The following is a 22354-nucleotide window of genomic DNA, read 5'->3' on the forward strand; positions in this document are numbered from 1 at the left end:
GCACAGCGTGGGGCAGAGCCCTGGTGCATGGCCCGGGTGCGTGGCCCAGCGTGGGGCACAGCACCCTGCGTGGTCCTGGTGCGTGGCACAGGCCCGGTGCGTGGCACAGGCCCAGGGGAAAAGCCCTTCCTCCGTGGCCCCCCCAGTTGCCCTGATCCAGCCCAGCTCCGCCACGCAGGTGTGCTGATCGTTCCCGCTCCGGCCACGCGCAGCACGGTTCCACCGACCACCCAGGAGCGGGCCCCATGCCCTGCACCCCCCCAGCCACCCCAAGCAGCCCCGCTCCAACGTGGGGCACCGGTCGCTCCTGCCCAGCCGTGCCGGTGCAGGCAGCCCCGCGTGGCCGCTCGGGCCTGGCAGCCCCTGCCTGCGCCGCGGTGCCCCCGGCCCCAGCTCCCGATAAGGGATCCCTTTCACGCAGAAGGGCCCCAGCCCGCCGTGCACGCTCAGCACTTTTCCGGCCCCGGCTATTTAAAGCCGGCCAAGAGCCAGGCGGCCCTTTCCCTCCCCCAGCACCGCTGAGCCCAGCCGGTGGACTTTCCTCCCTGCAGCGGCGGCACAGCCATGAGCGTCCGGCCGGTAGCGGGGCCGATCTTCGCGGAGGGCGAGGATTGCCGGGCAGCCTGGCGGGAGGCGGTGGCCGGCTACGATGCACCGGACGCCCACCTGGAGATCCTGGGGAAGCCGGTGATGGAGCGCTGGGAGACCCCCTACATGCACTCGCTGGCGGCCGTGGCCGCGTCGAGGGGTAACGGGAGCCCCGCGGGCTCAGGGCTGTGCCGTGGGGTGCAGCTCGGGCGCGGGGAGCGGGCAGCTTTCCCGCGAGCGAACGATGTGTGTGGGGGGGACGTTGCCGCCGGGGGACCCCGCTGCATGGACCCTGCTCGCCGCCGGTGCTCCCCACGCAGCGACGGTGGGCGCGGGGCTGCGGTGGCACTTGTGCTCTCGTGTCAGGGTGACACATTCCCAAAAGGGGCTGGGGCCGCGGGGAGGGGGCTGCAGCCGCCCGCGGGGGCAGAGCATGGCCCAGCTGGGACCTGCCGCTTTTCGGGCCGCGTTCCCCACGCGCCGGCGGAGGGAGGGTTTTGGCAGCGCTGCCGCGAGCGGTTGCTCGTTCCCGCTGCAACCGCCCACGGGTGGGTGGTTGGATGGGGGCAAAGGGCCGCTGCAGGGTACAGCTGGGGAGGTAGCGGGTGACGAGGACACGGGGCTGCTCCCGGCTTCTCCCCCCAGCACGGGCAGCACCGCGCTTTCCCACCCACGCCAAAAAAAGCCCCATTCAGGCCAAGAGCCAGGCAGCATTTGGGGCTGGGGGGGTCCGAGGCGGAGGAAAACCAGAGCTCTGTGTGTGCTGGGCTTGCACCGGCCGCACGGCGTCCCCGGGGAGGCACAGCCCCCCCAGCTGCCCTCTTGTCCCCAGGCGGCCGCGTGCTGGAGGTGGGCTTCGGCATGGCCATCGCCGCCACCAAGGTGGAGGAGTTTGACATCGAGGAGCACTGGATCATCGAGTGCAACGAGGGGGTTTTCCGGCGGCTGGAGGAGTGGGCCAAGACGCAGCCGCACAAGGTCTGGGGTGGGCTGTGCCGGTGCGCGGTGCCGGTGGGTGCATGCGGCCGGGGCTCACCGCTCTGCCGTCCCGCCCGCAGGTCGTGGCCCTGAAGGGGCTGTGGGAGGAGGTTGTGCCGATGCTGCCGGACGGGCACTTCAGGGGTGAGGCACCGCGCAGCCGAGCCCGGTGGGACCGGGGAGGGGGCGGCGGGGTGGGGGTCCCCATGGCAGAGCTCGGGGTGCAGGCGAGCACCCAGCCCGGCTCCCTCCCACGGTGGGGGGAATGGGGACGGGCAGCAGCCAGTGTCCCTGGGGAGCGGCACCTTGTCCTGGGGAGCAGGACATCGCTGCCTTCCGGGGATCAGAGGCATTGGGTGCAAATTTAAATAGGAAAAAATAGCAACAGGCCGTGAAGAGGGCTCTTCCCCCCGGCACGTGAGCTCCACCAGCACCTCGGTGGTCTCTCCCGGCTAACCGATGGTCTCCGGTGTTCCCGGGCAGGGATCCTGTACGACACCTACCCGCTGTCGGAGGAGACCTGGCACACGCATCAGTTCACCTTCATCAAGGTAACGTGTCAGGGTGCAGCACCCGCACCCCGGCCCCGCAGCGCCCGCACCTCCCTCTGCCCTTTGCGAGGGGCCGGAGCCCCCGGCTCGGGTGGGTTTGGGGGAGATGGGGGGGACACAGGGCAGGGAGGAGAATTTGGGAGCTCAGGAGTCAAAGCCAGAGCCGGGTGCTGGTCTGCAGCCCCCGCCGATCCCACACCCTCCCTGCCACCCGGGACTTAGTACCCTCTGGAAAACCCCAATGTCCCCGTGATGTCCCCAGCACGACGGTGACGTCGCAGCACTTTCGGTCCACACGGTCACAGCCGGCCAGAGGGGAGCAGCAGGAGGGTGCGGAGGGTTGGGGCAATGGCCAGCTCTGCGGGGAGACGTGAGAGCTTGGAGGGGGGCAAGGCGGGGGCCGGGTGCTGAGTGAGGGGTGCTGCACAAGGCGAGGGCAGCGTGCTGGGTGCTGAGCCAGCCCCCACCTCGATTCCTGTTGCAGGACCATGCCTTCCGCTTGCTGCAGCCCGGTGGGGTCCTCACCTACTGCAACCTCACCTCCTGGGGAGAGCTGCTGAAGACCAAGTACACCGACATCGAGAAAATGTTTGAGGTGAGCCTTGTTCCCGGGCTGGGGAGGGCCTGGCACCCCCAGTCCAACCCGGGGTCCCCAAAGCCGCCCCGTCAGCCGGTGCACCTCCTGCATCCCTGGGTGCTCGCCCGACACCGTGGCCGTGGAGCGGCACGAGCCGGAGCACTCCCCGGCCGTTTAACCGATCCGTGAGGGCTGGGGCTCAGCAGGGAACATTTACGGGAAGGTCAGAGGGGTTTTGCCCAAGACGGGGTCCCCTGCACCCGGCTGCTCACACTGTCCCGCGTGGGGCCGAGGCTCAGCAGCATCCCCGCTCGCAGCCGGGCAGCTCAAACCATCGCTGCTCCTTTCTGCCCCTCCTCTCTCGCAGGAGACCCAGGTCGGGCACCTGGTGGAGGCCGGGTTCAAGAAGGAGAAAATCAGCACGACGGTGATGGACCTGGTCCCCCCCGAGGACTGCAGGTACTACTCCTTCCCCAAGATGATCACACCCACCATCGTTAAGCACTGAGGGTGCCGGCAGCATCCGTTTCGGCTGCCCCAAAGCCGCCAGGAAGCAAACGCTAAGGAGGAGAGGCTGCTTGTGTGCACTTCGAGGAGGGGAAAAGCTCTTATCTCCTTCGATGCCAATGAGAGAAGATTGAAGCTGATTTATCAGGAGGCGGGAGATGGCTGGAGGCTTGGGACGGAAGTCTGGGGTCTCCAGGGGAGCTCCTGGACTCCCTGCCCCACGGCGGGCTTCACCCAGCCGATGCAGCCCCCTGCCCCGGAGGGGTCTTCTGGGCTCTGCGGAGGAGGAAGGTCCCACCCTGCGTCCATCCCAGAGGCCGGTTCCCACTCCAGGCTCACCCTCGTCTCCAAATACCTCAGTGAAGCTGCAATTCAAGAGCATAGCTCAGAGCCGTTAGCCAAAGGGGTTCAAGGACGTTTCCTCTAAAAACAGAATCATTTTTAGAAATCACGGGTGGCTTTCCACACGCGAGCCAAATAGTCTAAACCAGGCGGGAGAAATGGGGAAGATGGGGCCGTTGGAGGCATTTCAGCTGCTCCTGGAGCAACTCCCCAGTGAAGTTTCCCGATACTTTTGGCTAAAGCTCACTGCAGCAAGTTCTGATCCCAACAACCTCCTTGCAGTTCAATAGCGCATAAATGACGTTTCCTCTCTCTAGGCAGAAGGGATAAAATCCATTAAAAAGGAATGAAACACACCACGGCTGCTTCGGAGCAATTTATTTGTCTTTCAAAAGCGCGTGTGTTAATTCTGCAGTGATGGTTCCTGGCCCAGGCTGCCGGGAGAAGACCACACCGGGCTCCTGGGACACAGCCAGTACCAAAGCCCACCGTGGGCTGCCTTATTCCTACTGTGCTAAGGAGTGCTGCAGCATTCATTTTTATTAGTCATATTCTGATTTTAAGCATTAATATTTTGCTTACGTTACAGAATAGAATTAATTTCTGGCTGCTGTGCACACAGATATAAAGGATTTATGAGATCTTTTGTGGGAATTATAAACAAAAAGCAGGCGGTGAGTAAGAGACGAGCTCAGGGAGACCTCGGGGTTCACCTGGACGTGCGTTGGTCTCAAAACTTCCTAACAAAGCCAAAGAGCAAGTCCCAGGTTTCTGGCACGGCATTTCCGTCACGATAGGTAACTGCAAACGCTCTCCTTCCCTCACAGGCTGTTCAGGCCAGGAAACAGCACACAACGTCAACAAATTCAACTCCTGCTTTTTAATTCAGTTTTTAAACGAGTTAAAACACTTTAGATAAGAGGGATACATTAACGACAGGAGAGCATCTCAACCAGGTAGAGTTTTATTGGAAGGCTTGTGAGAATACAGATTTCTTGTGCGTACGAATGCAAGCAGGTGCCCCAGGCGGGCAGTCAGTGGGTAGGTCATAAATAAGAGGCTATTTCCTGTACCAGATCTGAATCTTCTTCTCCCGTTTGATTTTCTTCTGAAGCTGCAGGATTCCATACAGCAAAGCTTCAGCAGTAGGTGGGCAACCTGAGAGAGAGAAGAAGGAAGCCCGCAGGGCTGCTAGCTGCACCGAAACGTAGCCAGCAGAAGGCGAACCGACAAGCCACGGGCTTTACCCCAAAGCAAGCTGCGATTTCCCTCTGGCTTTGCGCACGTCACAGGCTGCGGAGTTCATAAAAGCAAGAGGGCTTCTGTAGTTTAAAGAAACTAAAGGGGTGGTGTTTTTCGAAAAGGTCTTTATCAAACGTAGAAATGCTTTGCTTTTAAGCAAGGTGGTATCTCACAGGAGAGCACGGGGTTGAATCATCTACAGCCCACACTTTACGCGGCAGTTACTGGCGAGTAACATCACCAGAAGAACTCCACTCGCTTACTGGAAAGCCCAGGCAGATCTTACTGAAGCATCTGCAACTTTAGCAACACGAAAGATCTTTAAAAACGACACCAAGCACCGTCCAAATGCACAAAACGAGCTTCAGTCCCCTCCTGCTCTGAGCTGGCGCGGTGGCACGCGGTGGCACGCGGTGGCACGCGGTGGCACGCGGTGGCAGTCTTTCCTACCTGGCACGTAGATGTCCACCGGCACAATGCGGTCGCAGCCCCTCACCACGGAGTAGGAGTAGTGGTAGTAACCCCCGCCGTTGGCGCAGCTGCAAGAGACGGGCGGGTTTCAGCGCGTTGTTCAATGCGGCTCAGCAGCCCGGGGGAAAGATGAGCAGGGGGCAAAGGAGAAGGTGACCCTGGCACCCGAGCGCTGCGGGGCAAGGAGCCACCCGACAGGTTTGACAGTAAGGGGCGGAGCGGACGCCAAGGTTTACGCTGTGGCCGTGCAGCCTCTTCACAAGACCTGGCTGGAAGGCAGAGGCTACGCTCACAGGCTGTTACACGTCAAGCTGGATGAAACCAAACCGAACCGTTTTCGTTACTCTTACAAAGCAGATAGTCAGAGGGTCCTTCCTCTCTACTGCAAAACCTTTTCTATTTTGCCACAGCTGCACAGAGCGTTTCTAGAACTCGTTCTGTCCCCTCCAGGCCCTGGTGAAATGGCCGTCCTCGGCCCCAGCAGCTCCGGGAGACAAACAAGTTGTCAGTTCCACCACGCCAGAGCTCCACGGAGCTCAGATTTCATGCTGCACAGCAGAAATATTTTGAAAGCTTTTATCTAAATGCAAATTCTGAGATTCTGGATGTATGAAGTCCCCAGACTGCGACAGCTGCAAAAACCCCAGAATCTTTCACTGGGAAGATTTTGCAGTTCACAGCGACTTGACAGACATCATTCTCCTCACCCTAATCAAAGGGTCTTTATGTTTCGCTTGTAACAAGGCCTCTTTATGTAATTTAAGGGGTTGGAAATACAAATGAGAAATGGGTTCCCCTCCCTTCATCTCCCCACTCAAGCAGAGACACCAGATTTCTCCCACGCAGCACAGGGCGACAAGGATGTCCCGGCACTTACCTCCCCATGGAGACCACGTAGCGAGGCTCCGGCATCTGGTCGTAGACCTGCAGAACACAGGCACGTCAGACCACTCTCCACCTGCATCCAGCGCGCGCAGCCCGCGCGAGGCATCCACCGCAGTCCGTACCTTTCGAAGAGCCGGAGCCATTTTGTTTGTTAGGGTACCGGCCACGATCATGACATCAGCCTGCCGGGGACTAGCTCGAAACACTACCCCAAAGCGGTCCATGTCGTAGCGAGGAGCCGCCATGTGCATCATCTCCACGGCGCAGCATGCCAAGCCAAACGTCATCGGCCATAAGGAGCTCTGCAGCAGGAGAGACGCGGGTTATGGGTAAGAACACTGAAAGCGGGAACTGAGGCCCTGGGCTGGTGACTCAAAGAACAAGAGTTGACCAGACAGAAAAGGAAACAGAACAAGGAAAGCTTCAAGGTCTGCTTAGTCAGAGCATCATAAACGACAACGGTGTTTGCCATTACGCAGGAGAGCAAAACCCGCGGCTCCAGCGAAACAGGGGCGTGGAGATCTGTGCGTTGGCAGCCTCAGAGCCGCTGAACGTGCTCAAAGCCGTAGACGCTTCCCTTTACGTCTCACGCTGCTAAAGCGGCCGCCTCGGGAGCCCCGCACAAGGGCAGCGGTGACTGGGGAAGGCAAAACTCAGCTAAGCCAGAGCACGCTGCATCCAGGGCAGCGTCACCTGTGCAGCCTGCTCCACGGCGCAGAGCCGCTGCTCGTTGCAAGGACTAGGTAAAACCAGAAAGTGCCTTTTGCTTGTCACTGAAGGACAGCTCTCTTTAGACAGGCAGCCCGCCCTGCTTTCCACCACCCTCACGTTAAGCGTCTCTCTCCCACTCTGACACAGTACCCCGAATGTCAGCCTCTGGCTAAGAAACCTGGCTATTTCCCTGTGGAGAATTTTGAGCCTATTTTTATCCCGAGGAGGAGATGGCTCAAACCCATTTCCCACCAGCACCTCGAAGCATTTGATACCATTTCTCCCTAGGGAGCACGACAGCTTCAGCGACTCACCCTTCGCGCCCAGTTGATCAGGTCATCGAGTTTGGTGACAATATATTCGCCCCTGCTAGTGGGGACGTAGGATTTTTTCTGGACAACAGCTGAGCTCTTTTGCTGGACTTGGACAGAGCTGAAGACAAACGGCGCAGTAGTATCAGTCTCCAATTATTTAGCGTAACTGCAGAATACAATCATTAGCCTCGAGGAGCTGCCATGCCATAAAGAATCCGTGGTACGTTGCTTATGGACACTCTCACAGCCTCTGCTACTGCTGGAGACTGCGTTTATAACAGGGTTATTTTTTCCCCCACACTGCGGGGAGATCAAGGGAGTTTGTTGCTCAGGCAGAGCCCCTCTGTGGCTGTACCCAGATTACGGAGGGTGCCTGGCGGGCTCATCTCCAGGGCTGACAGGCTGACAGCAGCCTGCCAGTTAATCCTGGCTTTTAAGAAGTGAAGTGAGGAAAAGATTGTCATGCGTACGCAGACAGAGCCACGGCAAACAGGAGGGTTCTTCCCCCCGTACCACTTGGGATCCCCCACCCGTGGGAGGAAGGACACAGCTGAGGAACCTGTCCTGGAGCGCCAGCGTTACCTGTCAGCGTGGTCAGCCACCGGCGTCTGATGGAGCAGCTGAGTGTGAACAGATGTCACGGCACCGGGCCTGGGAAAAAGAGAAGCCGTTGCGCCTCCTGACATGGCGGCACAGGCCCCCCGCTGTCCCCCCCACCTCGGCCCCGCAGGAGCACACGCCGCTGCCCTCCCCGCGGGGAGCAGAGCGGCCCCAGAAACGGAGCAAGCAAGCTCTCCGATCAAACCCAGCCGCAGAAGAGAACCCCACCGAACACCCGCCCCCCGGCACGGCTCACTCGGCGCTCCCCGGCACGGGGGAAGCCGCCGTCAGCTGCGGGGCTCGGGGGTGCCACCGCCCCGGCCCCCCACGCGCGGACACCCAGGGCCCCCCAGCCCCGGCCCTCACCGCCAGGCCAGCACGCCGCGCCGGGGGAGGCGAAGACCTGCAAGGAGAGCACGGGAGAGCTCAGCTCCGGCCGGAGACCGCCACCGCGGGGAAAGGGAACGGCCCGGACCGGGGAGAGAGCTCAACGCGGGACCCCCGCCCCGGAGACGAGCCCTGAGGGAACGGGGACACCCCGCGGCCCCCGTCCGCTCCCCGGGGCCCTCACCCCGCGGACGCGAGTCAGCCCCGGGCAGAGCTGTGGTCGCTGCCTCGCCCCGGAGCCGCCGGCCCGGTCCCCCCTCAGTGCCCCGGAGCCTCCAGCCCGGCCCGGTCCTCCCTCAGGCCTCCCTCCCGGCTCAGTCCCTGCGCAGAGGGCCGAGGCCTCCACCCGGCCCCGCTCCCGGCCCCGCTCACAGCCCAGCGCCGCCATCTCGCCCGCAGCCCTTCAGGCAACCTCTGGGCGCGGTGCACCCGCTAAGAGGCCCGGCGCGGACCCGGTGCGCCGCCTCAGCGCGCCGGCGGGGAACGCGGGGCGGGCAGGGGGGTTCCGCGACTACCCGGCGGGCCCCGCCCCGGCCCGCGGTAAAACGAGGGCGGGGCGGAAAGGCGGCTCCCGGTGCCGCGGAGCCCCGGAGGGGCGGCCGCGCAGGAAAAGGAAGCGATCGTCCCTGGGTGGGCTCGAACCACCAACCTTTCGGTTAACAGCCGAACGCGCTAACCGATTGCGCCACAGAGACCGCGCTGCCGCCGCCGCCGCCGCTGTGGGCAGAGACCGCGCCGGCACCGGCCGCCCCACGCCGCCGCCGCGCCCCGTGTCCCGTCCCCGCCCGTGCCCGCCCCAGCCGGGCCCTCCCGCCGGCCCCCCCGCTGCTCGGCGCCCACCCGCACCGGGCCCGGGCCCGGGCCCGCCGGGGGTCACGGCCGGGGGGGGGGAAGAGCGCCTCCACGCAGCCGAAATAGCTCAGCTGGGAGAGCGTTAGACTGAAGATCTAAAGGTCCCTGGTTCGATCCCGGGTTTCGGCAGCTGCTCCTTTTCCTGCTCGGGCCGCACCACCTCCCGCTGCCTCCTTAACCCCCAGCACCCACCGGCTCTCCGGCGTGGGGGAACGCATCACACCCTCCCCAAAGCGTGCTCCGATCTTTTTTTAATATCCTAGAAACAACCACTATCCTAGAAACAACCAGCACAGGCAGGTCCCCTGAAGGAGGCAGCTCCGGCGCGGGTTGGAACTGGACAAGCTGGCTCGTGGCAGGGACGATGCACGCGAGAACCTGTTTTAGATAAAGCACAAGGGCAGAAAACAGTAAGTTCGCTTTCTTGTACTCGCCCCTACGTTTAATAACGTGAAAGTGCGCAAATAAAACGTGGTACTACAGTTTTATCCAATACGCAAAAATAATCTTCCCCTGACGTAAAAGTGGGGTGGAAGCGTCTGCCCATGCGCACCAAAGCCCACAGCTGAAAAAATAAATGAGTGTATTCAAACAAAAGTAATGACAAGCCCTTGATGATTCACTTCAACTTTAATTGATTTAAGACCACATAATTCTGTACAGCACAACACTGAATTTGGTCTCGAGGTATGAAGAGTACTGTGAGCAACCTTTACCAGCTGGTTCAAGAGTCGGAAGTGGTTTTTAAAGATGTAAACATTTTAGAGTGCTTCAACACAACGTGCACTCTTCGTCATACTTAGGCAGAAGGACGCAGTTTGATTTTTAAGACGAGAACTTGTCCGTGTTAGATCAAATTGGCCAAAAGGTATGAAAAGGATGGGGAAAAGGCAAAGGGACTGGGGAGTTCTGTGCCACGGTCTGAAGAAGGGTCTTTTACACATGGTTATGTTTTAAAGGAGGGGGAACCCAGGGATGCATTGATCCCCAATCACCACAAACAGCACCCACGGGCCAGGTTTAGGGCCTGGAAGCTTCCGCTTTCCAAGCTGAAGCTGCCTCCATCTGCAAGAGCCGTGGGCAGCTCCAGAGTTAGAGCTCCAGCTCTATTGCCTTGGCATTATGTCTTTGTATTCCACAGAAAATGCATTACAACGTTTAATGAAAGATAGAGAATAGTCCCGCTAAATACCTATTCGATTCCTATGACTTAGGAACTTGTGCATATCCCTTCGATAATGTGAATACAGATTCCAAATGCCTATTGAAAGTTGTTATAGAGTACAGAGTAATTAAAAGTGTAATCAAAATATATCCAGATAATTACCATAGCCAGAATACACATCTGTATCCCAATTTACATTTAAACTTCTTCCTTAATTTCAAGTCATCTCGGTTTCTATTGGACACGCAAGTAGATCACACTTTCATTACAATATAGAAAAATACCAGTCATTGGGCTTTCAGCACGACAGTTATCCGTAACACCGCAAGTCTGCCAAAGGCAATTTGCAACACGCAACAGCCCTAGCGAGGGCTGAGGGAGGGAACTACGCATGATTCAATGGGGTAGTTAAGACAAGCAGAAGCGTTCCTAAAATCGTGGCCTCAAAAACCATTAACTGAGCATTCAAAATGGTTGTGCTGGTAAAGGGAAAAGTGAATGTGTTTTGGTTTTTAAAGCAAACATTGGATTCCTTTGCCACTGAATTTTACAGTTGTCCTAACAACAAAAACAAAGCCTTTGTTATTCAGATTGCGTCCCTAGGGACCAATTTTCTTTCCCACACTTTGAGACGCACGTAAAGCAAGAAGTCAACCCGCTGGAAACATTTTCAGCCAGGAAACCTGCGTACATTCAGTAGCAGTAAAGTCATCAGGCTATACGTGGCTACAGAGTTTACCAGTACGTGTTTTCTGGTAACACCTTCCTTTGTCCAAAATTTGGCCGAAGTTTGGCCAAAATAATTCATACAAAACCCAGTGTTCTGTCAAGGAGCTCTGCAAACACTCGCAGTCTTTGCAAGTCCCATGGCAAGCACACTGAATGGGTGAGGACGGAGGCAGCCGCACACCCTCAGCATTCCGACATGGTTCGCATCGTCTTTTACAGGCAGTTCAACATGGCAAGACCACGGGAAGCAGTGCACAGCATCGAGAGCAAGGACCAAAGATACAGCTGTGTCCGACTAGTACAGCGTTAGAACAGCTACATCTTTTGAAGATATACACACGGATTTTAAAAAGTAAGAATTACACATTTTATACAAATAACCACTTTGATACACACTCAGTGCCAGGATAACTCAGGAAAGCTTGTACCACTCTTCAGACGCTGTCTGCAGATGCGAGTTTGGTCTTCCACTTTTTTCTTTCTAGGATTTCTTCATCAAATATTTCTCTCTCCCTGAAAAGAAATACATTGAAGTTCTGTAATAAAAATAATCTTAACATATTAAACAGTTTGCAATGTGTTACAGTAACTCAGCAAAACAATTAAACGTGGAAAACGTTCTTGTTACTTAGACAGTGAGGAAGCTTGCCCTACCGAAGGGAGGATACTGAACACTCCTGCCCTTCTACTCACATTTTTCCGTATAAAGAGCAAACTAGTAAGAAAAATTCAGAGAATGCTAAAACTAAAAAGATACCTTTTGCTCACAGATGGTCCTTTTATGTATTTCTCTTCTGCCTTCTTGTAATCTATGTCATCCACAGCAGAAATCGCATAAATGATGGCCTATAAAAGTATTTAGTTCATTTATACTCATGAAACAAGAACTAAATTACCACCAAGTGATTTGAAATGGTCGCAGCAGATGAGACCATTTTTGGAACAAGGTTCCTCAATCACTTAGGAAACTTGGGAGGAAACTGCCTGTTGGGTACCTCAAGCTCTTAAACAAATAATACAAACTTGTCCTTTAACATTCCCCAGACGGTATGTTTATAACCGGATTAAGACAGTCTTCATAGTAATTTTCTTTCTACAGAAGTTACTAACATTCTCCCAGTAAAATTCCTAAGAAGAACAGTAAGTATCTAAAAGTGTAACTGTAAAAACAAACAGCCCACCCCCCAACACACACAAAGAACCCAAGAAAACCCAGAGATGACTTGCCAAATTAAAAAAAAAAAAAAAAACAACAACCCCAAAGCTCTGAAGAGTTTCAGAAATAATCAAAATGCACCAGCAAGCGATCATTCTGCCTCCAAAAACATCACACTACCTAAAACTTCTCCATGCTGCGCTAACGGCTTAAAAATCAGCATTTAGAATGACATTGGTCCCCATCTCTCACCTCACCCGTACCCCTGCCAGCCTAATACTGCCAACACCTGCAGCGCCAGCAGGAACTTTATTTTATTTATTTTCTCCAACATGTAATGTAAACATGTTTGTTCTCTGATTACCAGCCCATGAACATGGCTTAAGAGCCTCCTGCCCTGATTTTAAGATTCTTTGCTCAAGCTATACATAGAAAGGAAGCAGAGTTTTATGCCCTTTGAGCTGAAGGGACCATGACCCAAGCTGGTAGGTGGGCAGGCACGAACGTACCTGCCCAGCCCAAACATTACCCAGCTCCCGGGGAACACACCACAAGGCAGGACACTCAAATCACGTAACACTAGGGTCACTTCCTTACTTCATCAAACACTGAGAAAAGTAAATGTTGTTTACTTACTTCAGGCAAAAGGACATCTGAAATAAATTTTATTCCATCTCCATTTATTTGATGCAGATTTTTAGCGTCTATTTCACGATACACTTCCTTCAAGTAGTTCACTACAAGGTCTAATTGTTCTTCATCCTCTAAATAAGTTTCAACGCAGGTCAGGTACTGACTCGAATTCAGGAATTCCTTCAGCCACCGGGATTGTTTTCTGCTTTTCAAAATAGCCAGAAGATGCTCTTCAGCCCCCTTAGTCTTCACTATAAACTCCACTATCTTTTTATTTGCTTTATCTCTAGCGGCTCTTGTTCTGTCAGGAAGAAGTTTCTTGGAGGGCTTCTGAGGTGAAGTTTCTGATGAAGATTCTTCCACATCTTCCTCTGCCACATTTGGAAAGGTCATTTGGACTAAACCTTGATAACCTTCCTTTCTAACTGGGTAGCCTGAACAGAAAAGCCACAATCTTTCTTACTTAAATACACAAAACAAAGGGCTTGCTTGCATACATACTTACATATCAAGAAAGTGCCTTATTTTATATTTGCATAAGAGAAGTTTTTCTTCCTCCCCTACCAAAGAAGGTAAAAAACCCACCACCAACAAAATCTTAATTTTGCATTAAAAAAGATTAGGGAGTTGAAACTGACAGGAGCTCTGAAATAAACTCTCTACAACGTGAAGTAACCAGTTATCGATTGTTACAGACAATCGGGTATTTATTTAACTCTTGTTGTGGGACTGAAAAGCCTTAGATTGCAATAATGGCGTGTAGCAATTTCAGTGGTACCCCCTCTCACCGGGTCTGATGCCTAACACCACACATGCATGAACAGAGCTAAACCTACCTGCTAAGAGAAGAATACAAAAGAGAATGAATTCACTTACTGATATCAGCAGCAAAATATTCCAAGAAGGATCCAGTAAAAGAATGACAACCTAAAAAGCCCAAAACAGGGTTATCGATCAGTTCAATTAAGCCTATGAAGCAAAGCTGACAGTTTTGGTGTTATCTTTTTTCTGATGCATATCAGAATGGATGACATCATCCGACTCATCTGCTTACCTACTCTAATTCGATAGTCAGAAATCAATCGAATACACCATTCAATTTCTTGGCGATAATCTTCTTTGGCTCGTTCCTACAAAACAAGAGCCATTTACAGTCCTGACAAGAACAGCCTATTGAAGCTTTTAGGTCTAGGACACTAACCAGGTAACAGAAAAAGGCTAACGATAACGAATCAAAGTTTACTTGCGGTTTTCTGCATTCTCCTGAAATTCCACTTCTGCAATCACTTTGTCATGCAGCGTGAGAGTGGCTTTGTTGTATGGAGAAAACCCACAAATGAAAACACAGTAAGAGTCCTAAGCAACTGCCTGCCTTCCACATACACGTGTGTTCTTAACAGCAGCCTCACCGAGATGGAAAAAGGTGTCAGGGGGATCCCATTCCCATATTATTCTCCATTTTGTGGAGCACGAATATGTTTAATTACTTTGTTGAACAGAGTGAGAGAGAACAGAGAACCACGAACAAACCCAGACGAGCCAGCTGCACCACACTCCTCCCGCAGGGTCAGTTATACATTCTGTACACAACTCGATTTTTCCCAACACATATACACTTGCAGTTACATGTTACTGGTAGTACTTACTATGAGGTCCTGCTTTTCTTCACAATCAAAGTGCTTCAGATTCTTAAGAGATACTGAGAAACTTGATGAAACAAAGAAACACAGTTAGGGAAAAGAGGCAGTTGAGTTGCACCTCTGTTTACTGCAATTCCACACCTCCCTGAAAATTAGGTTTCATAAGGAATTCAGGAATGCAGGTTTTACTAGTTTTGGTTTTCATAATAAGCTAAAACTATGCTAACTTTAACAAATGAGAACTACCTGGTTTTAAAACAAAACTAAAGGCAGGCCTGTGCTTCCAGAAAGTTTGGGCACATGTAACAAGCAGCAGCTGGGTCCCCAGCCCTTTTTTTCTTGCTCACAGAAGTGTCAGCTGTTCACACGAATGCCAGCCTGTCTCCACTGGCAGCACGATAAACCACGTAGCCCGCACCTGCAAATCCTGACCTTACTTGGTCCCTCCCTCTGAGATCAACCTTGGTTTTAAGTGACAGCGTAATTGCCCTGTACCAGGAAAAGAGTACAGGGCACTGCCTAAAACAGAAACCCAAAGTTCAGAACGCGATCAGAATCCTCAACATTTACCCTTTTTTCTTGTCATTTGTATTCCCTTCTATTAACAGCACACATGCCTTTCTGTGTTTCCGCTTCACGTATTTTACCTGTTGAAAGGATAAAGTCTCATTAGCACCCTAAAACCCTAATACCCTTAACAAAGCAGGAACAGTTTCCATCGATATTATACAGTACACCCCATATTTAAAAGAAGTTACACAAATATGAAAAATTAAGTTTAAAGTGGCAAGAATAGCAAGTTACCCCAATGGAGCGTTTTTGTTAGCGTACAAGGACCAGGACCCATCCTCTTTCTTTCGTTAGCTGGGTACAACCACCCTAATTCACGGTACAAGGTATAAAGGCTCAGCGGTAATCCTCTGCTCCAATACAAACATATGTGAATCAACCACATTTACTTTTTATGTGCTTTTGTCATACGTAAATTTACTTCTATTATCTTTGGAACGCTTCTACTGGAAGATCTGTAACATGTCCAGCTCTGCACAAGTCAAGAAGGGCAAAAGACACTCAAGAACTTGGTAAGCTGCTCCTTATCAGACCCCTTCCAATATCACTCTAAGAAGGCAGCGAGCTGTTCTTACCACTGCTGGCCAATAAGGATACCTTCGCAATTTGCACCAGACCAAAATCCCTTCTTCAATTGATTGTGGTTCTATGATGAAAAATAAAGTAATTTTTCTTTAAAAAACACAAGACAAGACAGTTAAGCTTGCCCTCTCCTATCAGCCTCCTTTCAGGACTTCAATCTTTTACAGGTTTCAACTAAGGTGACGGGGCACCCCCCCACCCCCCAAAATGCAGCACAGGTAGTTCTGAGTACAGGAACTCAGACATTTCAATCCTAGGCCCTTGCCCAGTTTCACAATGATTTGCATTTCATTCTGCTTCAAAAAGCCTTCCAAGAAATGCATTTTATTCCAAGCTTGACCAAAGCTGGATTCACTTTCTAGAAAGGTTTAGGTTTCATTACCGTAGCTTGTCAGCAAACTAGAGCAGTCATGCCCTAAAAGAGCACAACGGTCTTGGGTGAAGAAGTCTCATATAGGTACACTGATCTCTCACCTTGATGTGACAAAATACTAGGAAGTTCTTCATCCTCCTCCTCTTCATCTACCAGAGCAGAGAGGCGAGAGAGACTCTCTGAGGAAACTATCTTTGAAGACAGGTCAGACAATTCCAGCCCTGCCAAGAGCAGCAAGCACCAGTGCTCATAAGCATGGAACAGTGATTTAAAAAAAAAAAAGTATCAGCTTCAGACCAGGTGGAACACACCCCCGTGTAAGTGACCCCACGGCAGCCCAAGTCACCGTAACGCAAGGGTCTGTCACACCACACACTCTCAATTCTCTGCCTAGGAAAAGGCCTAATAATCAGAATAAAAGATGAAAAAGGGAAAGGAATGAGAACAGGCTGGTTTCAGGATTCTGTACCAGCCCGTTCCTTTATGTACGGTCATTTCATCTCAACACTAACTAGACAGCAGTAAAGAAAAAAAATGTGTGAAATTATCAAGTCTTCTACGGCAGGGTAAGAATTACTAAGTACAGTTTTTCAATGCAAAACCCTAAACAACTCCAGACAACCTAAATGCCATGCTAGCGTGTGATGACATTTTTTGCTACTCCAAAACTTAAACCAAAAGGAATTAAAATCAGCAATTCAAGAGCCATATTCACAAAAGCATTGCAACATTCCAAGAGGAGTAACAATGCTTGACGATCAAATGGGATGAAGTTTTCCCTTCCCCAAGCAATATGCCCACCTTCATCTTCCTCAAAGTCAGGCAGCTGAAACTGCTTTACTTTATTCATAACCACATGGGAAGTATTCTTATTTTCCTCCTCTTTGTGCTGAGAGGAGAAGCTATCAGGAAGCATCCCGTGGTTAGAAGGCCCGGATGAAGATTCAGGGTAATTCCTGCATTTCCTTTTTCTGCCTGAGGACACAGTTGCACGGATCTCTTGTTCTCCATTAACACTTTTTAAACTCCCTGGCTTTCTTCTTTCATTTAATTGCTTTGCTAGACTTTCGCTCTCACTACTGATGCTTTTTTCCAAGTCATCTGAGGCACTTGTACGAGAGGAATCCAGGAACGTCCTTCTAGGTTGACTTCTGGTGTTTGCCGTTCTGACAGGTACCACTGTGTCAGACTTGCAGGGGACAGACAGAGGAGACCCTTCCTCAGCAAGGGGCTGTGCTTGGTCCTTGGGGAAATCATTCCTACATGACACAGGTGATCCTGCACCTCTCGGTCTTCTTCCTTGCTTACTTTTTTCCTCCTTTGGTTTAAGGGAGACTTTATTTCCTGGTTTGGACTTTGTCAGCAATCTGGGCTTGGGTTTTTTCTGTCTTGGTAGTGATTTCGATTCTGGTATTTTGCAGTTTTGACTATCTGAGTTTGATGTGTTACACAAGTCCCCAGGAGCACATTTGGAAGGGTTTGTTCCACTTTCATGTGCTTTAGTGCTCTCCTCTGAAATGAAAGAACCTTTCTGGTTTTGGTTGTTTGTATCAGTCTTCAGGCTGGGGTTATTTTTGTCTTCTCTTTTCCTCTTGGAAGTCTCAGGCTGCAACTTTTCTTTAGAGTGAAAGAGCGACCGACATCTACGTAAGGGTGTAGACAACAGAGATCCTGCATTGTTCCCCTGGGATAACCGAATATTTGGTCCTCCTTCTGAATGTGGTACTTGTCTGGGTGAGCCCTTTTCAGTCAAAATATCCAGGGCAAGTTTAAGAGAACAGCGGTATTTCAGTTCTTCCACAGCCTCACTCGAATTATTCCTTTGATCTGAGGAAGAAGAATATGCAATAAATGCAATAAGCCTTCTTTGTTTACAAGAAATAAGAAATTGTATTTATAGTATATCTTTTGTTTAAGATGCAACTTAACACTTAAATCATCCGTGATTCTTAAGGCAGAGTATATAGAGACGCACAAAGAGCAAGCTTCCAACACCTTATTTTGGTGCAAGTACACACAAGTTTCTTCACCATTCCTTCCAACGCACTACACAAGGGAAGAGCAAAAGTAGCTGTGATCACGTTTAGTCTATTTTCAAGCTTTACGGATGGAAAGACAGCAAAAGAAATGCAAAAAACCCCCCTCAATAAATACCTCAGTGAAATATACAACTATTGTCCACCAGGTTGAGCTTTTGTGTATATTTTACCCTCAGAATATATACAAGGCAGCAAATGTTTTGACATCTCCTCACCTAAGTTAGAGGCGATGTTTTCTATACGTTCTTCCTTCAGCGGTACAGCATCTGCGCAGTTCACACAAATCCTGAAAATACAACAAAGCTGACTGAAAACATCACAGCATTAAGCATTACCAACAGCATGACACTGCTTTCACCTGGCAATAAACTTGCAATATTTATTTCCCCAAAACCCATATCTGTCAGCAGAAGTTAAGGGAAAAAAAAACCCACATGAAGAATGCCTGAGCTGTCAGTATGCTGCTTATGGATGTATATGGCCAGCTCTGAGAAGGCAACGGGCTTTGGATTAGCCATCTAATCCTTCTGTAAATCAATGATCTCATTTCACAGATATCTTCAGATAATGGGATTACTTCTTTTTTTAAAGTCTAAGAGTGCAAACGTACGACGGTAACAAGGATACTTAACTGTTCTTTCAAGCCAAGTATTTCAACTTGAAAAGAAGTCTCCTTTGCTTTAGCAACAGATGTTTTCCCAGCCGCCCCAGTTTTGCGCAAAATCTACATTCGAGAGAAAAACACACGTTTAAAACCCTTGACCAAGTCTGTTAGACTATAGGACAGATCTGACATCGAAACATTTTTAATGTGAGCAGCGCAGGACGGACTGATATTCCGCAGTATCTGGTTGCAGCATTACGACCTGTACAGATTAGCTCTTTTTTAAAGTATATACATGTTTACTTAGAGCTCTTGCTTACTTACTACTGTTTCATCCATTTCTAAGTTCTATCCACAAACCTTTCCTCATTTGTACATCTGCTTTACCTTTGCTGGCCACAAGCGCTTCTTCCACATGCAAAGAACATACTCTTGATCTGTCATGGCTGTGTTTCACGTAGAAAAGGAAAATTCCAGTGTGCTCTGAAGAACAAGGGAATAAAAGAGTTACACAACACTTGGTCCATTTTTGTCTTCCCTTTTTTTAGAGAAGTACAGAACTTAAATAGAACACGTTATTACAGGTATATATCATTTCACCTTTGAGATCACTGGACTAATATTACTTCGCATGCATTCTCCAAAATTAAGTTCTAATAGCATGTCCTTCTATAGCTGTGCAACGTAAGAAGGTCTTACTGAACGTGTAAGTGTAGAAAATACTGTCACAAGTAAACAAAAAAATGCTGCTTCAGGCCTGCACATTCCGCAGCTCCCTACTATCAAATCCTGATAATGCAGGCCACTTGTCACATCCAACAAGTTACGCCACGCTGTGCCAATTTTTAGGCATAGTTTACAATTATAAGCTAAGTGAACCAGCCACAGAGTTCTCTTGTGTTTCTTAAAGACTTGGAAGACTTTAAGAAAGACCCCTTAAGAACAAGAACATCTTCCTGTACTTACAAAGCCGAAGACTTCGCTTTCCTCGGCACGCTGGAACGCGGTCCTGCCGCCGAAAAGCAGGAAGAAGCAGATGTTACTGCGGCACTGAAGCACCGAGCCCCGCGGGCTCGGGGCAGGGACGCAAAGCCTGCCACTGCCGCGCGGTTTAGGGAAACTACGAGGCTCCCACAGCTCCACCTCAGCCGGCTCCCCCTGCCCTGTCCTGGTTTCCCCCCGGCTTCCACCACCCCTTCCCGCCGCCCAGCGCCGGTACCCACCAGGACCCACTGTGAGGTAAGGGCCGGGACGTGAGGGAAGCGGGCCCGGTGCCCCCAGCCAGGGGGGCTCCCGCCGCGCTGTGGGGACGGGCGGCCCCTCCTCGCCCCTCCCAAGCCCCACCCGGAGGGGACGGGCCACCCTCCCCCCCTTTCGGTCCGAGGCCAGGGGCCGCCCTCCCCTCAGGGCCCCGGGGGAGGAAGTTACCGTGCGCGAAGGCTAGGCGGACGGCAGCGTCGCGCCACCTCCCTCCATATCAGGCCGCCCGCCCCGCCCCGCTGTGCGCATGCGCCGCCCCACCCCGGCAAAGCAACAGCCAATCAGCGAACCCCTCTCTCGCGCAGGACGCCTTCTTCCCGCCGCCAAAACACAGGCGCTCCAGCCAATCAGAATGTCCGCTCCTCCGAGTGCTCCGCCCCTCTACTTCTCTTCCTATTGGAGGGTTCGGGGCACGCCCCGCCCCCGCGGACGCCGTCACCGAGGTGGTGACGTCAGGGCTCGGGGCGTCAGTGCTTCCCCTGCCCGTCCGCGGCGACAGGGGCTGCGGGCGCCATGGCAACGGCGCCGTGGCGGTGACGTCACGTCGGAGGGCTGCGCCGTGACATCAGGGTGCGGCAGCTGGGCCCGCCCCGCGCCTCCGGCCCCGCGAGGCTCCCGCCGCCCCGGCAGGCCCCGGCAGGCCCGAGAGGCCCCGCGGCCGGGCAGGCCCCGGCCCGCCCTGGGCCGAGCCGAGCCGCTGAGCCGGCCGTGGTTCTCTTCGCCGCCCCTGCGGCCGGGAGGTGCCCGCCTGCCCCGAGGCCGCCCCGGCGCACCCCCACCGCTTCCCCCTCGGTGCGCTTCGTGCACCGGGCAGAGCCCTCGGGGCAGAGGCCCCGCAGCCCCCCCGCTCATCCCAGCGCTTCCGGCCAAGGTGCTTTTTCTCATTCAACCTCGCAAGGGATTTGTCTTTTGGTTTGTTAGGTTAAATTATAACTGTCCTCGCGGAACACGGGCCCTGCTCAAAAAGGCCGGGTCGGGTTTTTTTACGCTAAGGCGAATAAAACTAATTGACACTAAGGCAAAACGAGCGGAAGATCTCCGTCAGTCCGATAGTGCCGTAACCCTGGGGAGATGGACAGCGGATAGAGTGTTTAACTGTCCAGAGCCTGAAAATAAGTTATTGTATGAAAATGCGTTAAAAATCAGAAAAAAAATGGCTTTCAGCAAGCTGCTATTTGGCTCGGTCAATTTTTAGCCCTTGTATTCCGAGACGAAGAGTAAAAACAGAGCCCGTGTTATGATGTTTGATACTTTATTAGCTGTCTATACTTCTTTATAAATACCTGCAATATCGGAAATGTCACCACTATACTGAAGTAGTAAGTTATTAAAACACATTCTGAAAACAGCAGACAGACCAAAATGGCATCTCCTATTAGCTCGACTCCCAGGAGAACATTTTTTTTCTACCTTTAAGTACTGATATTTGTGGAATAATACTTTGTTGACATAACATAAGAGGCAAACTCCTTTTTTTGCTTACAGTTTTCCCTCGGGTGCCTTCCATCGCTGAAGACACTTTGTTACTCGCTGTTATCTAATGGACACCTTATCTCCCATTATTCTGCAGGATCAGGAGTGGTCTGTGGGCAGGGCAAGGTTACTCAGCGTTTCCCAGCATCGATCCCTGTCTCACAGGCTCTGGGTGTGCCGAGCACTCTGGCCTGGTCCTGCAAGGTGTTTAAATAAGTATTTCACGTCAAAGGATATAAAAGAGTCTTTTAAGACTCGGGTTAGTAAACAACTTGGTTAAAGTTGGAGTTCTGGCCCCACTGGAGTAAATGGGGACACGTCACGGAGTTTGAAGGACAGAGAGTGTCACCCTAAGCAGAGGATAAAGACGGGAGTTCAGCACACCGCAAGGTTCAGCCCTCTATATTAAAAAAAGGAGAGAAAACAACTGCCCTGCCTGCAAAACACAAAGCAAAGGGAATAATTTTTCCCTTGCCTAAACATTCTCCCATGTTACCAGCGTTTGCTTTCTCCAAAGTGAAATCTTGCTGTGCATCTGCTTCCCTGTCGAAGCTATGACCGCACTTCTGGTCGAGACCTAATACTTTTCCAGTTAAACACCCGATCTCTCCTCTGTATTCGGCTTTACAAGCACCCGAAACATCAATGAGCTTCACAGAGTATGGATCAGCCCTTACACGTAGCCTTTATGATTTCTGCTTGTGCTGTAAATAAATACGAAAGTCGTCGTGTTACATTTGCCTTCCTGCCGCTCTGATTACAGCTCTGAGCCGCTCACCCACCCCTGCACCGAGCCGGGTGTCTGGAATGGCGGCTTTCAGCTTCAGCAAAATTTTAATTCTTGTTTGCAGCCCCTCCTTTACCAACTACTGGGTCCTACGTCCCCATCCTGGAAAAATTAGCATCATGTACAAATTTCGCTCTTCTCCAGTTGAGATTTTTTTTGCCCAGACACATTTTTATATGTATATGGCAAGGGGTGCGGGTCACGGTCATTGCCTCGGGTTAGCAAACCCTGCGCTGGATCACACCAGCTGCGACTGCGGAGCCGCTGCCTGGCTTTCTGTAATCCCCCACGCGTAATATGGCTTTTCCTGTCCGATTACTTGTTCTGTATTAAAATCT

General features: G+C 52.0%; 3 protein-coding genes and 2 non-coding genes across 5 annotated transcripts; 2 read left to right on the top strand and 3 right to left on the bottom strand.

The window, feature by feature from the left end:
* Positions 1-4: 4 nt before the first annotated feature.
* On the top strand, positions 5-3889 carry GAMT (guanidinoacetate N-methyltransferase). Its single transcript, XM_072845360.1, has 7 exons — positions 5-96; positions 552-748; positions 1421-1566; positions 1647-1710; positions 2050-2117; positions 2602-2712; positions 3062-3889. The coding sequence occupies exons 2-7, from the start codon at positions 565-567 to the stop codon at positions 3200-3202; spliced, it is 714 nt and encodes a 237-aa protein (XP_072701461.1). The 5' UTR covers positions 5-96; positions 552-564; the 3' UTR covers positions 3203-3889.
* A 602-nt stretch (positions 3890-4491) lies between these two features.
* NDUFS7 (NADH:ubiquinone oxidoreductase core subunit S7) lies at positions 4492-8666 on the bottom strand. The gene is made up of 8 exons (XM_072845239.1): positions 8526-8666; positions 8133-8169; positions 7749-7817; positions 7167-7284; positions 6264-6443; positions 6134-6180; positions 5236-5324; positions 4492-4701 (listed from the first exon to the last, which is right to left on the bottom strand). Exons 1-8 carry the CDS (start codon positions 8539-8541, stop codon positions 4604-4606), a joined length of 654 nt encoding a protein of 217 aa, XP_072701340.1. The 5' UTR covers positions 8542-8666; the 3' UTR covers positions 4492-4603.
* Positions 8667-8774: 108 nt separating this feature from the next.
* Positions 8775-8848, bottom strand: TRNAN-GUU (transfer RNA asparagine (anticodon GUU)). The gene has a single exon. It is a non-coding gene; the product is annotated as a tRNA-Asn (tRNA).
* Positions 8849-9061: 213 nt separating this feature from the next.
* TRNAF-GAA (transfer RNA phenylalanine (anticodon GAA)) lies at positions 9062-9134 on the top strand. Its single transcript has one exon. It is a non-coding gene; the product is annotated as a tRNA-Phe (tRNA).
* Positions 9135-9622: 488 nt separating this feature from the next.
* PWWP3A (PWWP domain containing 3A, DNA repair factor) lies at positions 9623-20002 on the bottom strand. The gene is made up of 15 exons (XM_072845238.1): positions 19925-20002; positions 19463-19505; positions 18884-18979; positions 18525-18616; positions 18108-18178; positions 16655-17680; positions 15955-16074; positions 15474-15544; positions 14899-14975; positions 14335-14395; positions 13743-13818; positions 13565-13615; positions 12692-13122; positions 11657-11745; positions 9623-11412 (listed from the first exon to the last, which is right to left on the bottom strand). Exons 3-15 carry the CDS (start codon positions 18938-18940, stop codon positions 11334-11336), a joined length of 2301 nt encoding a protein of 766 aa, XP_072701339.1. The 5' UTR covers positions 18941-18979; positions 19463-19505; positions 19925-20002; the 3' UTR covers positions 9623-11333.
* Positions 20003-22354: the final 2352 nt, after the last annotated feature.

The sequence above is a fragment of the Ciconia boyciana genome, chromosome 24 (genome assembly GCF_034638445.1).
Source record: "Ciconia boyciana chromosome 24, ASM3463844v1, whole genome shotgun sequence".
Lineage (NCBI taxonomy): Eukaryota > Metazoa > Chordata > Aves > Ciconiiformes > Ciconiidae > Ciconia > Ciconia boyciana.

What these genes read in the sequence shown, in the direction of transcription:
- GAMT (XM_072845360.1), top strand. Translation starts at nt 565, where the DNA reads ATGAGCGTCCGGCCGGTAGCGGGGCCGATCTTCGCGGAGGGCGAGGAT. An exon ending in GCCGGACGGGCACTTCAGGG is followed by an intron (nt 1,711 to 2,049) that starts GTGAGGCACCGC and finishes GTTCCCGGGCAG; the next exon opens with GGATCCTGTACGACACCTAC. An exon ending in ATCAGTTCACCTTCATCAAG is followed by an intron (nt 2,118 to 2,601) that starts GTAACGTGTCAG and finishes TTCCTGTTGCAG; the next exon opens with GACCATGCCTTCCGCTTGCT.
- NDUFS7 (XM_072845239.1), bottom strand. An exon ending in TGATCAACTGGGCGCGAAGG is followed by an intron (nt 6,444 to 7,166) that starts GTGAGTCGCTGA and finishes CTCCTGCTGCAG; the next exon opens with AGCTCCTTATGGCCGATGAC. An exon ending in TACGTGGTCTCCATGGGGAG is followed by an intron (nt 5,325 to 6,133) that starts GTAAGTGCCGGG and finishes CGTCTCTTGCAG; the next exon opens with CTGCGCCAACGGCGGGGGTT.
- PWWP3A (XM_072845238.1), bottom strand. Translation starts at nt 18,940, where the DNA reads ATGACAGATCAAGAGTATGTTCTTTGCATGTGGAAGAAGCGCTTGTGG. An exon ending in AAACATCGCCTCTAACTTAG is followed by an intron (nt 17,681 to 18,107) that starts GTGAGGAGATGT and finishes CTTCTTCCTCAG; the next exon opens with ATCAAAGGAATAATTCGAGT. An exon ending in GGACCATCTGTGAGCAAAAG is followed by an intron (nt 11,413 to 11,656) that starts GTATCTTTTTAG and finishes ATTTCTTTTCAG; the next exon opens with GGAGAGAGAAATATTTGATG.